The sequence below is a fragment of the Staurois parvus genome, unplaced genomic scaffold (genome assembly GCF_062004578.1).
Source record: "Staurois parvus isolate SC_StPar_1 unplaced genomic scaffold, SC_StPar_1.0 ptg000634l, whole genome shotgun sequence".
NCBI lineage: Eukaryota > Metazoa > Chordata > Amphibia > Anura > Ranidae > Staurois > Staurois parvus.
In genome coordinates, this window is record NW_028318430.1 from 1,465,755 (window position 1) to 1,478,203 (window position 12,449).

A 12,449-nucleotide genomic window follows, 5' to 3' on the forward strand; every position below is an offset into this window, starting at 1 on the left:
CACTTTAGGGCACACTGACAGTGACTAATCTCATTATAAATTGCTCTGACACCTTCAGTAATACAATGAAATCATGGAGCAGCATTGCTAATGCAGTCTGGCAGCAACTCCCCTTGGGCTGCTGCTTTGAGTTCTTTACATAGGCACAAGACAATTCTCTATTTGTTGAAGAAATCTATAGGCACTGTATAGGATTTTATATATGTGCAAATGTAGTCAGCTTAATGTAAATCATTTCAAAGAGTATTATTACTTTAAAGGGTTAGTTCATCTTTATAAAAAAAACTGTCTATGTAGGTAAGGGGTGTCTGTAGATAAAAACGAACTGTGCAGCTCTCAATAAAGTTGAACATTGTCCTTGCTATAGTTGCAGGTCTATTACATACCTCATTAACCCTGAGGTGAATACTCCCAGGATTTTGCTAGGACATACCTAAGTGAGGCCTAGTCTGCTCACCTCCACCATCACAGGAGTTAGCTTTTTCTCTGATTCAAACCTCCTCACATGTTTTTTCTCTCCCCTGATGCAGTAGCTCTGAGCTCAGCATTTGAGAACTCATTCCAGTGATGTGGAGGTGAGCAATAATGACTAGGCCTCACTTGAAGCAACGTCATTGGAAGATTTCCCCGCTACTGCTTTTCTGGGGCAAACCCAGAATTTGGTATTTTCTTTAACTTTCACTTTCAATGATAATAGTAAACATGACAATTAGAGAGGGTGAATCTCCCTAATGTAGCCATAGACACCAATGAAAACCTGACAGTTATTATAATCCATCTCTACTCTGTCCAAACTAAACAATAAAGTTTTGCCTTTAGTTATACTTTAAAGTATTTTATTATTTTTTGCATAATTCTGTGTTTATGTACACTATATTACCAAAAGTATTGGTACACCCCTCCAAATCATTGGATTCAGGTGTTCCAATCACCTCCATATGGCCATAGGTGTATAAAATCAAGCACCTAGGCATGCAGACTGCTTCTGTAAACATTTGTGAAAGAATGGGTCACTCTCAGGAGCTCAGTGAATTCAAGCGTGGTACAGTGATAGGTTTCCATGTATGCAATAAGTCTATCTGTGAAATGTACTTGCTACTAAATATTCCAACTGCTAGTTGTATTATAACAAAGTGGAAACAACTGGGAGCAACAGCAACTCATCCACAAAGTGGTAGGCCACACAAAATGTCAGTGCATTCTGAAGCGCACAGTGCACAGAAGTCGCCAACTGTCTGCAGAGTCAATGGCTATAGACCTCTAAACATTGTGGGGCCTTCAGATTAGCACAACAACAGTGCATAGAGAGCTTCATGGAATGGGTTTCCATGGCTGAGCAGCTGCATTCAAGCCTTACATCACCAAGTGCAATGCAAAGCAACAGATGCAGTGGTGTAAAGCATGTGCCACTGGACTACAGAGCAGTGAAGATGTTATGATGGACATGTCTGGGTTTGCTGGTTGCCAGGAGAAAGGTACTTGCCTGACTGCGTTGTGCCAAATGTAAAGTTTAGTGGAGGGGGGATTATGGTGTGGGGTTGCTTGTCAAGGCTTAGGCTTGGCCCCTTAGTTCCAGGGAAGGGAACTCTTAAGGCATCAGCATACCAAGACATTTTGGACAATTTCATTTTCCCAACTTTGTGGGAACAGTTTGGGGATGGCCCTTTCCTGTTCGAACATGACTGCACACCAGTGCACAAAACAAGGTCCATAAAAGACATGGATGAACAAGTGTGGGGTGGAGGAACTTGACTGGCCTGCACAAAGTCCTGACCTCAACCCAATAGAACACCTTTGAGACTGCAAGCCATGCCTTCTCATCCGACATCAGTGCCTGACCTCACAAATGCAGAGAAATCACAGAAGAATGGTCAAACATTCCCATAGACACAAAGGACATCCAATCAGCTGCACTCAAATAATCCACCTTATTGAACCAAGTTAAAACCAATACAGACAGTGGAAATACAGTTGGGACTGGCAGGTAAACGTGTTTCACGCTAAAGACAGCGCTTATTCATTACCCAGTGGACCCATGTACAAAGTGTTGGTTTTAAGCACCAGCAACAGCTGTTCCTCCTAATCAACACTGGGTCCACCTCCTGCTACACCAAACTGATTTAAAGGTAAAGACAGTTCTGCAACTAACAACAATTTTAATATACCCAAAGTGCAACGCACAAAATCCAACACATGAATCACAGGATATATGCAAGAATTCCCGCGTCACACAATGGAGATGGCAAAAATAAAAATGAAAGGAAAGCTGTAAAGAATGTATGGGAAGAAGAAACAAAAAACAACATACCATGAAGAAAACACCATATCATGTATAAACGTATGTATATTGGATTTATCCTAAATAACAAGATATACAAATTATAAAAATAGATATGCCCCAGATCAATAACAAGGTCTCTGTCCTTTCCTCACCATCCCAGATATAATAAAGGCCAGTAAGGCGATGGAACAGGCAGAGACACAGAGAATAATAAAAAAAGATCAGCATCAAGTAAACACATGTAGTCAAAAATCTGGTAAAACATAATCACATCAGAGAGGGAGGGGGTGAGGCCATGGCTGGGCAAGGAAGTCAATCATAAAAATGGGTAAGGTCCCATTCAAAATACAAACCATTAGGAATACCTGCACACAAAGAAAAATACCCGAAAGATTTAATGTTTGCACAGCAATCTAAAGCCATCTCCCCCCCTCTTGGTGCCCTGTATGTTCAAAGCACTAAGGTCACCTCCATGAGCACTGTTAAAATGATTAGCGACTTTGATAGAATGATTCTTTTGCATGTCATTAACATGATCATGGAGGCGATCTCGTAGCCTCCTAGTCGACCTATATAACATATTGTACTTGACAAATTCTACAGGTGATCATATATATTACATGCTTAGTATTACAGTTGATAAAGTTCTTGATCCTGTAAACTGTGCCAGTAACCGTGGATCTAAATTCCTACCCTTTCTTAATACAGGAGCAAAAGGGATAACCGTCTATATAGTTACCCTTAAACTTCAGCCATGTTCTCTGAGTTTTTCTAGAGGAGAAATAGCTAGATGACAGAGTATTGGCCAAAGTTGGTGCAAGTCGAGAAACAATTTTAGTACCATGGGACAATATTTGTGCAAATATGTCATCACTCAGAAGTATGGGAAGATACCGATCAATGATCCTTTTAATCCTCCCAAACTCTAGGCTGAAAGCAGTGAAGAAAACTGGTGGTCCCTGCCTGGAACTACACCTTTCCTTTGTTATTAATAAGTTGTTCCTGTCAGTATTGTTAGCTATACCCACAGCACGATCTATCATGGGCACCGGAAAACCTCTCTGTAGAAAGCGATCCCTCATGTGTGTCACCTCTCTATTGAAATGTTCATCCTTATTACAATCCTATGCAATCGTAGGAACTGTCCTATGGGATTTCCTCTGCGTGTTTGGGATGTCCTGAGTCAGCTCTTACAATGATATTGCCTGAGAAGGGTTTCCTGTACAAATTGGTGACAACTGCACCCTCACAACCCCTCAGTGTGACATCCAAGAAATTAATACTATGATCGCCCATCTGTCCAGTGAAGCTGAGGTTAAGTTCATGGTCGTTGAGATACAACAAAAAACCTTCCAAATCCCAGAGCTCAACGAAACAGATGAAGATCAAATCATCTATGTAACGCCTGAAAAACTGGATGTAGGGACAGAACGGGTTGCCAGGTCCAATTATATTCACCCTCTCCCAGCAAACCATGTAGAGGTTGGCAAGAGAGGGTGAAAACCTGGCCCTTTGTATGAGTGACTTCCTTGCCCAGCCATGGACTCACCCCTTCCCTTCTGATGTGATTATGTTTTGCCAACTTTTTGACTACATGTGTTTACTTGGTGCTGATCTTTTTTGATTATTCTCTGTGTCTCTGGCTGTTCCATTGCCTTATTGGCCTTTTTGGCCTTTATTATATCTGGGAAGGTGAGGAAAGGACAGAGACCTTGTTATTGATCTGAGGCATGTCTATTTTTATAATTTGTAGATCTTCTTATTTGGGATAAATCCAATATACGTACATTTATACATGATGTGGTGCTTTCTTCATGGTATGTTGTTTTTTGTTTCTTCTTCCCATACATTCTTTACAGCTTTATTTTCAGTTTTATTTTTCCATCTCCATTGTGCGACATGAGGAATTCTAACACATGTCCTGTGGTTGGTATGTTGGATTTTGTGCATTGCACTTTGGGGATGTTAAAATTGTTGTTAGTTGTAGAACTGTCTTTACCCAGTGTTGATTAGAAGGAACAGCTGTTGCTGGCGCTTAAAACCAACACTTTGTACATGGGTCCACTGGGTAACGAATAAACGCTGTCTTTAGCATGAAATGCGTTTACCTGCCAGTCCCCCACTGTATTTATTATTATTATTATTATTATTATTATACAGTATTTATAAAGCGCCAATAGTTCGCTCAGCGCTGTACATTACAAAGGGAGACAGAACAATACCAATACAATGCAAAACATGAGGGGATCGAGGGCCCTGCTCTTTCGAGCTTACAATCTAGGAGGGAGGGGGTGGTGGCACAGGAGGAGATAGCTGTGGGGGATGGAGTGGTAGGAAGAGTGGAGGAGGGAGGCAAGTTAGCAGGGGGTGGGGTAGGCTTCCCTGAAGAGATGGGTTTTCAGGGTGCGCCTAAAGGAGAGGAGAGTAGGTGATAATCTGATGGGTTGGGGCAGGGAGTTCCAGAGGATGGGTGACACCCTGGAGAAGTCCTGGAGGCGGGCATGGGAGGAGGAGACCAGGGAACTAGAGAGAAGGAGGTCTTGTGAGGAGCGGAGTGTGCGTGCTGGGCGGTACTTGGATATTAGGTCAGTGATGTAGTTCGGGGCAGTATGGTGGACAGCTTTGTACGTCAGCGTTAGGATTTTGAATTTGATCCGTTGCGCAATCGGAAGCCAGTGGAGGGATTGGCAGAGGGGGGTGGCGGAGACAGAGCGGTTGGAAAGGTGAATGAGTCTGGCAGCCGTGTTCAGGATGGACTGAAGAGGGGATAGCCAGCGGCGAGGCAGGCCAGTGAGGAGGGAGTTGCAGTAGTCGAGTCGTGATATGATGAGGGAGTGGATGAGCTGTTTAGTGGTTTCTGGGGTTAGGAACGTGCGGATTTTGGCGATGTTGCGGAGGTGGAGTCTGCACGAGTTTGTTAAAGATTGGACTTGGGGCTGGAAGGATAGGTTGGAGTCCAGAATGACACCCAGTACTCTGGCCTGCAGGGCGGGTTTGATGGTAGCGTTGTTGGATGTGACGGAGAAATCAATGGGGGGTGGTGTCCGGGCTGGGGGGAAGACAAGAAACTCGGTTTTGGAGAGGTTCAATTTAAGGAAGTGGAGCGACATCCAGTCTGATATGTCGCTCAGTAGGTGTGTGATTCGGGCTGAGACCAAGGGGGTGAGGTGGGGGGTTGAGAGATAGATTTGTGTGTCGTCGGCATAGAGGTGGTAGTTGAAGCCGTGAGAGTGTATGAGTTGGCCAAGGGAGGAGGTATAGATGGAGAAGAGAAGGGGCCCGAGGACAGAGCCTTGAGGGACCCCAACAGAGAGGGGGAGTGAGGGGGAGGTGGTAGCATTATAGGTAACGCTGAAAGAGCGTTGTGACAGGTAGGATGAGATCCAGGAGAGAGCAGAATCTCTGAGGCCGAGGGAGTGTAGTTTTTTGAGGAGGAGGGGGTGGTCGACTGTGTCGAAGGCCGCAGAGAGGTCAAGGAGTAGGAGCACTGAATAGTGTCCATTAGCTTTGGCGGTTAGCAGGTCGTTGGAGAGTTTGAGTAAGGCAGTTTCGGTGGAGTGTAGGGGACGGAAGCCGGACTGTAGGGGATCGAGGAGGTTGTTGTCGTTGAGGTGAGAGCATAGGCGGGTGTAGACTAGGCGCTCGAGGAGTTTAGATGTAAATGGGAGCAGGGAGATGGGTCTGAGGTTGTTCGGGTCATTGGGGTCCAGGGAGGGCTTTTTAAGTATGGGGGTGATGTGTGCATGTTTCAGAGGGGAGGGGAGAGTGCCTGAGGAGAGGGAGAGATTGAAGATGTGGGTGAGGGAGCGTAGGATGGAGGAGGAGGAAGGTCGTAGGAGTTGTGAGGGGATAGGGTCGAGGGGGCAGGTGGTGAGGCGGGCATCAGAGAGGGTCTTGGAGACTTCCTCGATGGTAGTAAGGTCAAAGGTGTGGAGTGTTGGGGGAGCTTCAGTATGAGGAATGTAGGGTGGGGTGGAAGAGGAGGTCAGAGCAGTGGTGGGGCCGTGGGAGAGGGGTGATGAGGGGGTAGCTGAGTGAGGGTGAAGGGGGTTGGAGAGAGTTTGAGCAGCGACGAAGTCCCTGCGGGTTATGTCGAGGGGGAGGGGGGATAAGGGGGTAGCTGTGTGAGAGGGGACAGGTTGAGAGGGCGTGTGAGTTGCGGCAATGTCCTTGCGGATTGTGTCAATTTTGTTTTTGAAGTGATTGGCAATCTCAAGGGCAGTGAGTGAGGTGCTGGGTGGAGGTGGGGGTGGAGAGAGTAGAGAGTTGAAGGCAGAGAAGAGTCGGCGAGGATTGGAGGAGAGGGCCTTGATGAGGGTCAAGAAGTAGGCCTGTTTGGCAGCATGGAGGGAGGAGGTGTAGGTGCGGAAGGCAGATTTGTAGCGGGTGAAGGCTTGTTTGGATTTGGTTTTGCGCCATAGTCGCTCCAGGGCACGACTTTGTCGTTTGAGGGTTTTGGTGTGATCAGTCTGCCAGGGCTGGAGCGGTCGGGGTCTGGTGTTGCGTGTGGTTAAAGGCGCTAGTGAGTCAAGGGCTGTTGAGAGCGCATTGTTGTAGGTGGTCAAAGCCAAGTCGGGGCAGGACAGGGGGAGGATGCGGTCGTGGAGTTGATCAGCTGCAGAGTGGAAGGAGGCAGGGTTAAGGTTGCGGAGGTTACGGCTGGTAGTAGTGTGACATTTGGAGGGGTAGGCGTTGGAGGACGAGGAGATAGAGAAGGTGATCAGGTTGTGGTCAGAGAGAGGGAAGGGGGTGTTAGTGAGGTTGTGGGGAGCACATCGGTTGGAGAAGACAAGATCAAGGATATTTCCGTCGGAGTGGGTGGTGGATTGTATGCACTGTGCAAGTGCAAAGGAGGAGGTTAGGTGGAGGAGACGGGCTGTGTCCGGGTTGTCGAGGTTGACAGGGATGTTAAAATCCCCAAGAATTATGGTGGGTAGCTCAGAGGAGAGGAAGAAGGGCAGCCAGGAGGAGAAGTCATCCAGGAAGCGGGGTATGGATCCAGGAGGCCGGTATATCACAGCAATCTTCAGGGGGGTTGGGGAGAATAGTCGGAGGCAGTGGGCCTCGAAGGAGGAGAAGGATAGGGAGGGGGGGTTTGGGAGGACTCGGAAGGTGCTCTGCGGTGACAGGAGCAGACCAACCCCACCACCTTTACGACCGTTAGGCCTGGGTGAGTGGGTCCAGGTGAGACCTCCATAGGAGAGTGCAGCAGGGGAGGTAGAGTCAGTGGGCTGGATCCAGGTCCAATACACTGTTTGTATTGGTTTTATCTTGGTTCAATAAAGTGGATTGTTTGGAGTGCAGCCGATCGGACATCCTTTGTTCTCATCTATGCAGCACACAAGCTGGGCTGGAACCTACAGAAGGAGTTGTGCTTGGAGATTGGGGGTCTCTCTACCTTGAGCAGAGGTAAACATTCCCATAGACAAACTCCTAAACCTAATACTTTTGGCCCCAATACTTTTGGCAATATATAGTGTATGTTAGTAACAAAGTCATTGGGTGATATTTAGCATGGCACAACAGCTTATGTTTTATCTGAAAGTGTCTCATAAGGGAAGCTGATGTTCCCTGTGCTACATATTACATTCAGGGGAGTATTTACCACAAGGCAAACAAGGCATTTGCCTAGGGCGACATTTTTTAGAGGGGCAGCACCGCCCCCCTGGTAGAAAGGATAAAAGAAGGGAAACTTGTGGCTTGGGGACCAGGTGGGATCTGAGAGTCTGCGGGCTGCTTGACTCTCGTTCCCGGGGATGTCCAGAGCTGTGAAGGTGGGTGCCTTTCTCTCCCTTGCTGGGAGGGGAGTTGCCAGTGTATGGGGGCAATGGTAGTGGAAGGCTATCGGGTTGGGGGGGCAGGGGTGTTGTTGGTCAATATCAGGCTCTCTCCGGGGGGGGGGGGGGGGGGGCAAATTCTGTGTTGCCTAGGGCAGCACAAAACCTAGATACACCACTGATCACATTGTTAAAAGTGCAATATTGTTAATGACCTATTGTGCAAAGTGCTGAAGAAACAAGCACTTAATTGTACGGATTATACATGTTGTATATGTACACTGATTATTATGTGGTATATAAACATTAAAGTACATCTCCATTTTTGTCTCAGCGACAGTTTTCTGATCCACTGCTGGGCCTCTGAAGTACAAGTATAAGATGTGGTAGGTGTATGCAAACAGCAAATGGAAAAGTATGGTAGAATGTGCCAGCAAGGTCAGCAGGGGGGGCCCTGTATGGGAGGGCTGCCTGTACCCGCCCCTTCCCGCCTTCATCAATGGGCATGTGTATATTGCAGTGTGCTGAGTGTATAGGGTGTACAAAAGGGTGAATTACATGTAATGATATGTTTGGGAGAGCTACCTGTACCCCCCCGCCTTCATCAATGGGCCTGTGTATGTTGCAGTATGCCGAGTATATTGGGGTGTGTAGATCATTGTGCTAAGTGTAGCGAGATGTACAGCAGCACAGTGTACAGATTGGTTTTCTAAGCATAGTGAGATGTGTGGTGCAAGGTGTCGAATGTATTGGGGTGTAAAGATTGAGGTGCCAAGTGCAGTGAAATATCTGATGCAGCGTGCTGAGTGTATTAGGGTGTATGCTGCAGTGTGCTAAATGCAGCAAGGGGTTTAGTACATTGTACTGAGTGTATTGGGGTGTAAAGATCCATATGTCAAGTGTAGCAAGATGCATGGTGTGGTATGCTGAATGTAGTGGAATAATGAGGCCCTATAGAGCTTACTTGGCGAAGGACCCCACCACAGGGGAGTCAAAATTTTGAGGAACCCTTGGGTAGCCAAAGGAGAAAAATGAGGTGGTCGCTAATAGTGGGTGCAGCAAATTGTGCTAACAGTGGGACAGCCTATGTACAGAGCACAGGGGTAATAAGTATGTAATGTATAGAGTGCAGGTATCAGGAATGTGAGTAATGTATGTAGTGTGAGGTCAGGAGTGTGTATCGTACAGAATGTAGGAGTCAGGAGTGATTAACACACAGAGTCCAGGGGTCAGCTGCATATAACATACACAGTACAGAGGTCCAAAGTACATACAGTCCAGCACACAGCACCCACCCATGATGCAATGAGCCATACCTTTCAGTGCCCCAACATATAAGAGCCAACATATGGATCCATAGATCAAGGAAAGGGAGGAAATCTAAACACAAGGTCATCTGGTGTCATCTAAGTACCCGAGCTGTCCCAGAAGAGAAGTGAAGCTCTAGTAGTGATTGGGCCAACATGCACACACTTCCTCTCTACTGAGAGAGTTGAATAGGCAGTCTCTGCCTTTAGTCCCTTCATCGCTCACTCAGAGACTGGTGGACAGGGGTTTCTTCTTCTCTTCATGAGTTTTCAGCAGGATCCCAGGGGCAGCCATTAGACATGATGGGGTCCAGGTCCTGTATGACACTACACTGGCCATCCTGGGCCTCATCAGGTCAGCAGGAGGGCCTGGGACAGTGGCCTGCCTGTACCCCCCTATTGGCAACCCTTTGTATGGTGCAGTCAGTGTGCTGAGTGTATTAGGATGTATAGATTGGTGTGTTAATTGTAGCAAGGTACATTGTGCAGTGTGCTGATTGTAATGGGCTGTATTGCAGTGCTAAGGATAAAAAGGTGAATGTTGTGTGCTGAATGTATTTGGGGTAGATGTTTGGGTATGCTGAGTGTTTTGGAGTGCAGTGTGGGTTGGTTATTGGTTTCTGCCCTGCCTACCTGTATAATTACAAACTTATGAACAAACCTATGAACAAATGTGCACCTACTTACAAATTCCTTAATTCATATACTGTTACACATTTGCTAATTGATAGAGAAAATAAATACTACATATATCAATAGGAGCAAAATATGTTTTTCTACATTACATCACATTCACTTACATGTACACTGATAATAAGTTTTCAAGTAGAAAAAAAAAGGTGGCTATACCTGGGCAATCTTTATCAGTTGTTGTTACTTTGGACATTTCTGAATTCTTATTATCTTGTCGTAACATTTCTTCTAAACAAACGTGGAACCTAGAAAAGAATGGAAAACTTTTTTTTTCTTCTGACGTGTGTACACACAAGTTACGATTACCTGAAAAAATGTTCATATACTTTATGCCTGGGGTAAACATTACTCAATAGCAGGACAACTACTGTATGCTGCCAAATATATTCAAGATGCATACTATTATACAAAAACTTCCAGTGGAGCTATTGCTATTACATTTGTATGTACACAACATAAACATGTTCACATAATACTGTAATTAATAATACATTGATTGCTAGGAATGCAATCTAAGTAAGCACAGTTTGTCTCCATTCTCAGACACTCCTTAGTTCACTCACCTCTGCATTTATTAGTCTATGCTCTTTTCCAGCTTGATAAACTGCTTTTAAATTATTTTAATAACATTTTATATTATTCATTGATAAAATAATTTACATCAGAAGCTTATCATTGTATATTACATTTATGCAGGATATTAGGTTACAGATTTTACCTTCCAGATGTTCGAAGACTTAACTCCCTCATCATCATCATGCATTCCATTTTGTGAGGGTTATAGCAGACGACATGAAGAGGACATGGACTGTTCTCAATACCAGTTAGTAAGTGCTGTATCTTTTCCATAGGGACATCTCCCACACAGAAATAATATGCAGCATCCACCTGTAGTATGCCAAAATAAGTATTATTAGAGCCATTTCAGTTTGACAAGAAAGGTATTTTCGAAAATAATGATATAAGAATAAGAAGAATAAGACATCCTAGCCTGACTATACAAATAGGCAGAATACTCAAGGTAGTGTTTAACTAAGACAAAAAGTACATGTTATCTGTATAGGGTTTGATACCTTTTAGGACATTTAGCTGGTTCAGACTAATCCATGCATCATTCCTAGCCCTGCAATTTTCATGCAACCACGAACTATCTAGCCAAAGGCAGCACTAGATATGAGATGCAAATAGTCATTTGTGAGCAAATGATATATAGACAGGTTTATTGTAATCCTTAATAAATGGCAATTAGAAACAGATCAATACTAGCAATTCATATATCAGCCTTGAGACTAATGTAAATGCCAGCAATTGAAATGGGATTTCTTAAGTCTTGTCACCCAACAGTTTGTTAAATCTCAACGGAGGAAAATCTTCCAGACCGTCACTAAGGATTCATCTCTGTTTCCTGTTTTAAACCCCAACAAAATTTCTCGCTCAGTGTTAGAGGTGATACATATTAATACCCATGGAGACTGATATATACTAAAATATGCCTCCTGCAAAAAATTTGTATTAAGGCAGATGAATATTGTAAATCTTGCCATCAAAAGGACCGAATGAATGACTCAACCCTCAGTTGGGCCCCAGTGAATCATATCTTCAACCCATCGTTAAAGAATTCCAGCACTGGAGTTTATAATAGTTCATTCCTGTTGGCAAAATTACCAGTAAGACTCCTGGGGCAGTTACTGTCCACAGCTGTTCAGTACTGCACGATGCCTGCTGGGGGCAGAATCAATATGGTCATCTTGTGTAATCATCTGCTCAAAACCTCCCTCAAAATCTTTGCATTGGACTTTAAAATCTCCACTCTTCTCTCCTCTTGCAGGACAGAACAAATCGATTCTGATTAGCCAGGGCCATCACAGTGAATCCCTTTGGTCCATTCCAGAAGCAATGCATGAAGAAGAAGTAGAAGAGTAGGTGTGCTGACAGCTCAGCAACCCCAGAGGCAAGTACAGTGGGGGCCAAGGGGTCTATTAGGCCTCATGCACAATGGATGTTTTTTCAACTGCTCCTAGGGTCATCAGACATTTTTTTTCCTGCCTCTAAACTCCCCTGCATGTTATCCTATTTGTCCACACACACACATAAACTCTGCAGCATTTAGTGGTAGGGGCTTTTAGAGGCAGGAAAAAAAATCACTACCAGTGTGTCCAGGAGCAGTGGCGTTTTGGCAGAAAAAAAATGCTTGATGCTTGTTAACATGTGTTAACACTTGTTAGAGCTTGTTAATGCTGGGAGCATTTAGCAAACTTAAAGGGGGCGGACCTAAACAGGGGCGGACTGACAACTCATGGGGCCCCTGGGCAAAAGGGGATCATGGGGCCCCTGTGTCCTTGCCCAAACTCACAAAAGCCTATGAAAAAGGTACCAGGGACATCTCATGGG

General features: G+C 45.1%; 1 protein-coding gene across 1 annotated transcript in view; it reads right to left on the minus strand.

The window, feature by feature from the left end:
• The window catches only part of VWA3B (von Willebrand factor A domain containing 3B), a 254,156-nt gene that overhangs the window by 208,320 nt on the left and 33,387 nt on the right, over positions 1-12,449 (minus strand). Inside the window, exons 5-6 of the mRNA XM_089693477.1 lie at positions 10,777-10,946; positions 10,215-10,303 (exon numbers count right to left, since the gene is read on the minus strand). Of these exons, the coding sequence (XP_089549603.1) occupies positions 10,215-10,303; positions 10,777-10,946 (259 nt within the window). The remainder of the gene's footprint in view (positions 1-10,214; positions 10,304-10,776; positions 10,947-12,449) is intronic.